Genomic DNA, 5,234 nt, shown 5'->3' with positions numbered 1-5,234 from the left:
ATCCCCCCCCCCCATGATAAATCACTTAACAGGAAGATGTGGACTGCAAAGAAATGCTTGAAAATACAATAAAGGGAACTAAGGACTGGGGAACTGGGTGCCTGGGAAAGGCTCAGAGCACGCCGATGGGGCTCTCAAGCTGATCTTACTTAACTGAAGATTCACTCCAGCCGCGAAAATCTCAGAAGCTGCAGATGTCAGCCTTCTTGTAAATCTTGGCCAAGAAGCGTGTAACTATGAGAGAAAGAGCTTCCTCTGGTTTTATTCTGCATTTTTCTAGTGTGTCCATAGTGTTTGTACGACACATTCAGAAACACTGATTGCTTTACGACTTAAGGCATTGTCCAAAGTCAATAACCCAAAACAAACCAAGTCCTGGAGTAGATTTTCCTGGAGTTGATTCTGAGTCCCGGTGAACCCACGTGTTATAAGTAGAACTGAGCACCACAGGGTTTTATTAGCTGTCATCTTTAATCACCAGGTCTTCCCTCCATGGTGTCTCTGAGTAGGTTCAAATCTCAAGCCCGTCCATCAGTGGCTGTGAGCTTGTTGCTTATGCACTCAGGGACCTTGGCCAAAGTTAATAGAGGTGACTTAAAGAAGAATGGCTTTCACTTATGTACAATGCAAAGATAAGCTGAGTAGTGTCTCCAAGTTCACCCCTAAATTAACAGCGGGGAGAACAACTGAAAATTATGATTTGTGTGAAATTGAGATATTATGGTTAACCAGGTGGAAAACTGCCTTCTCATCATTTTGTTGTTTCCTACAGTTTAAAACAGCTGGAACTGTCTGCAGACCAGCAAAAGATGAGTGTGACCTGCCGGAAATGTGTGATGGTAAATCTGGCCAGTGTGCTGATGACAGGTTCCGAGTCAATGGCTTCCCTTGCCAAAATGGGCAAGGCTATTGCTTGATGGGAATGTGCCCCACCCTACAGGGACAGTGCACCGAAATGTGGGGAGCAGGTAGGAGCACAAACTCCCTTATTGCTGCCGTTCCTGCCTCTTTCTATGAACCTACACACACACACACACACACACACACACACACACACACACACATCGCAGATGACACTGTCTATGCGTAATCATGGCCAAAGGACCATTTGTCGCATTCCTCTTAAAAACTATGCCAATATTAAAAATCATGAATAAGTACATTTTAGGAGTTAAGGTTAATTTTAGTATGGATTTTTATAAGAGTTGTAAGAGCCCTCAGTAAAATGATTTTTTTTTAAAAAAGGTTAATTTCAGGGTAGTTAGATTTAGCAAATAGAATATGTTAAATGTTAACTTCTGATTAATAGTAATTGTTTAGTTGAAATCTATCCTATGCATTACTTGGGGCATATGGTTGCTGTTTTGTTCTCTATAGTCCATTCTCAGTGTGACCACATAGGACAACTGTCCGCCAAGATTCCTAGGCTGCAGTCTTTCCCGGAGCTGACCCAGGTACATCCTCCAGAGGCGTGGCTGGTGGGTTCCCTCCAGTGACTTCTGAGTTAGCAGCAAAGCATTTTAACCATTGCACCAAAGGGCTTCTTTGGGAGACACTTAGGCTTTTTTTTAAGTTTCTCTGAAATTCAGGTTTAATTTGGTGCCTTTTATTTTTTCATACAACCCCAAAATGTAATACAAATATAATTTTTAATCTCCCAAACATTAAATTGATATGTAAGTTGTGCTAAATAACTGGATTAAAAAGGCAATTTTACAAAGCTATTATTCAGACTTCCTGGATATGACTTCAATTATTTAATTACATTTAATCTTCATAATTTTTCCAGCCACACTTTCAGATCCACACAGAAATGATTGGGAAAATATTTCTTTTTCAGCAATAGGGAACAACCTACATTATCCCAAACAGTATTTGAAGAGAGTTGTCACATCATTTCTGAAAACATACATAAGGGAAGCAAAAATCAATCACTGACTTATAACACACAAGGGGAAAAAGTCACCTGGGAACTAAATGGATAAGACTGGAGAAGGCAATCTTACATCTCAGCCTCTGGTCTGCTAAGAGTGATGCAACATTTGTAGAGCAAAGTTTAATACCATTACTTCATCAAGAAGTGCAGGAATGCACTAGAACCTGACTTTAGCAATCTGTACACTACACATCGAACAACATACTGAATTAAAAATGGAGAAAAATGCTCTTTTTTTCTTTTATTGACTAGAGATACAATGTCCCCTTCCTTAGGCTTTAGCAAAACTTGGGGAAAGCAAATTGTTATCACAGAGTTGACATCTTAAGGTATAGTGTGAGAGCTTCCTTATCTCAATAAATTACTGCAACACGTTTAACAATTTTACCTTCTCCTTTTGTCTGGCTCTGGTTAGTATCCATATACCTCCCTTACAAGTCTATAAAGATCCATGTATATGGGGAATCTTTTGTCTTGTGTACAGTTGTGTCCCTGTTGTTTCTGGCTGCAGGGCATTTTAAAAATGTTTCGGAATATCTATCTAGTTAATCAATACATTCACAGCAATAGGAAAGACCTATTAATACATTTTAAAACCATTTTAATTTTTTTAAATGTGAGAAATAGATATATCTACATCAGTGGTTCTCAAGCTTCCCAATACTGAGACCCTTTCATACAGTGCCTCAGGTTGTGCGGGCCCCCAACCATAACATTATTTTTGCTGTTACATCATCACTGTCATTTTGCTACTGTTATGAATCGGGCCACCCCTGTGAAGGGTTGTTCCACCCCCAAAGGGGTCGCGGTCCACAGGTTGAGAACCACTAATCTACATGAAGTTCATTTCTGCTCCTAAAATTATTAATTTATTTTAAATGTACTTGCAACATCTGAAAAGTATAGTACTACATAACAGAAATGACAACCACACACAAAAGGCCCTTTCTGTAATATCCACTCCTTCCTCCAAATCAGTACAAATTTGGAATGCATAGTATTGAAAAGGTGGCCAAGAGCAAAAAATAAATACAAATGGCCAATGAACGTGAAAATTATTTAACTAATGTACGTGCACCATAAGACTATGGATAGCCTTAGGTGTGCTCATGTGGAATCTGTACATGGGTCAAGAGACAGTTACATTTACAGAACAAGGGGAAAGTGCATGGTTTGACAGCAAGAAAGGTTTGCACAAAGGTTGTGTCCTCTCACCATAATGACTCAACCATATGCGAAGTACATTATCAGAGACTTTGGATTATATGAGGAATTTCGCATTAGGAATATAGGAGGGCTTATGAACCTGCAATATGCAGATGTCACAACCTTGCTTGCTGAACTCGAGGAGGACTTAAAGCACTTGGCGATGAAGATCCAGGATTGCAGCTTTTAGTATGGCTTACAACTCAAGGGAAAGCACACCAAAATCATTACAACTGGAGCAGTAGGTGATCTCATGACCAGTAGAGAAAAGACTGAAGTTGGCTTGAGTTTCTTCGTGTATTCCCAATCAGTGCTCAAGCAGCAGTCAAGAGATCAAAGGACACGTGCCATTGGGCATATTTACTCCAGAAGACCTCCTTACGGCATTGAGGAACAAGGATGTTACCTTGCTAAGGTACACCTGGCTCAAGACATCCTATTTTCAATGGCCTCATATGGAAGTAAAAGTTGGATATTAAATAAGGAGAAGCATAAAAGAATTGGTGCATTGGAATTGTGGTGCTGGCAAAGGATATTGAAAGTCTCATGGACTGCCAAAGACCCAACAGATTTGTCTTGGAAGAAGTAGAGCCAGAGTGCTCCTTCAAATAGAAGATGGCAAGATTTAGTCTACATACTTTGGACACATTATCAGGCAAGTCCAGTCCCTGAAAAGGGACATCATGCTTCGTAAAGTGAGGGCCAATGAAAAAGAGGTAGGTCCTTGGCAAGATGGATTGTTGCTGAGGCTACACAGAAATATGTTGTTTATGAAGTTTGTAGTCAGCCTTTTATAGACTTACATATGTTTATTATAAACATTTCTAGTCTAACATAAAGAATATATAAAATGTTTCATACTTGCAGAAGGAAAAAGACATACTATAAACTGGGAAAAGTTAATAGTGCAATGCCAAACATATTAATGATACTTTCTGCAAAAGCAGTAGCCATCATTGAATTTTGCAATTAGAATTACACTTTTTTCAATATCTATATTTGAATAATATAGTATTATAAAATTAATAAATATTTCTAATATATGAAATAATAAGTAGGTTAATAAAACCAGTGGCATCCTGAACACTTGAATATGAAATTCATTTAAAATTTAAATGAGTTTACCAGTCATTATAATAGTTTAAGTGATGTTTTAAAGATCAATGTAATATCTTCATAGGATTTGGCTTATTTTTAACCTAGACTGATTTTTATTGTTTGCTTTTTAATTCTGACCTTAAATTTTTTTGTAGGAGTTTTCTACTTACCTTTCGTGGGGCAGCCGAGCACACACACACATATACAAAAAAGGGGAATGTAGGTCGTAGACTCAGGTAGAACTGTCTGATTACGCATCTTTTTGTGTTTCAGTCTGGTTCTCCATTTCCTTATGGGTAAAATGGGAAAAATAATAAGAGTGGCTAGGGTTTATTCATCATTTACTGTTGACCAGGCAGTGTTTTCTGTAGTGTGTGTGTGTGTGTGTGTGTGTGTGTGTGTGTAAAGTCATTAAGTCATTTGATCCTCACAGCAATTATGTGAAGTAGATGTCAATATAGATCCTTATTTTACAGAGGGCATACCCAATCAAAAAGAAATAAAGCCACTTGCCCAAGGTCACATAGCTGCTCAGCATTACTGACTGTGAAAGCCTGAGTTTATAACCATTATACTCTACTGCCCATCCGCTGGGACTCTGAGAAGGTGTACATGTAAAATTATTTAATGCATATGTGTGAAGTTTATGTAAACCTGGTGCATAAGAGGAGCTTGATAAATTATAGCTGGTAGTTATCACAATAGCATATACCAATAGGATATAATTGAATATCTGCAAGGAGACTGTTGGCATAATTGCTAAGTTCTCTTAGCTGTCTTAATTTTTAGATGAATTTTTAGTCATCATTGGATCATCCAAATATTTCCAAAAATAGAGGAAACAGATTTAGAATATTTTAAAAAGTATTTTAACCCAAATTTCTCTTGATCAAGAAAGAAATATGGCAACCTATATATATTTCTTTTAATGGTCAATGGAATTATGCTAAATATGTGCTTTCACACTGGTTTTATATTAGGTCGTGAGGTTTTT

At 37.8% G+C, this 5,234-nt stretch overlaps 1 protein-coding gene across 1 annotated transcript in view; it reads left to right on the top strand.

Moving 5' to 3' along the window:
* Positions 1–5,234, top strand: part of ADAM28 (ADAM metallopeptidase domain 28) — a 97,931-nt gene that overhangs the window by 60,730 nt on the left and 31,967 nt on the right. The window contains exon 13 of the mRNA XM_004707700.1: positions 773–968. Coding sequence (XP_004707757.1) covers positions 773–968 — 196 coding nt within the window. The remainder of the gene's footprint in view (positions 1–772; positions 969–5,234) is intronic.

This window comes from Echinops telfairi, unplaced genomic scaffold, assembly GCF_000313985.2.
Source record: "Echinops telfairi isolate 266 unplaced genomic scaffold, ASM31398v2 ScPeMD7_9;HRSCAF=40, whole genome shotgun sequence".
Taxonomy (NCBI): Eukaryota; Metazoa; Chordata; class Mammalia; order Afrosoricida; family Tenrecidae; genus Echinops; species Echinops telfairi.
This window is presented reverse-complemented; position numbering and strand designations above follow the sequence as displayed.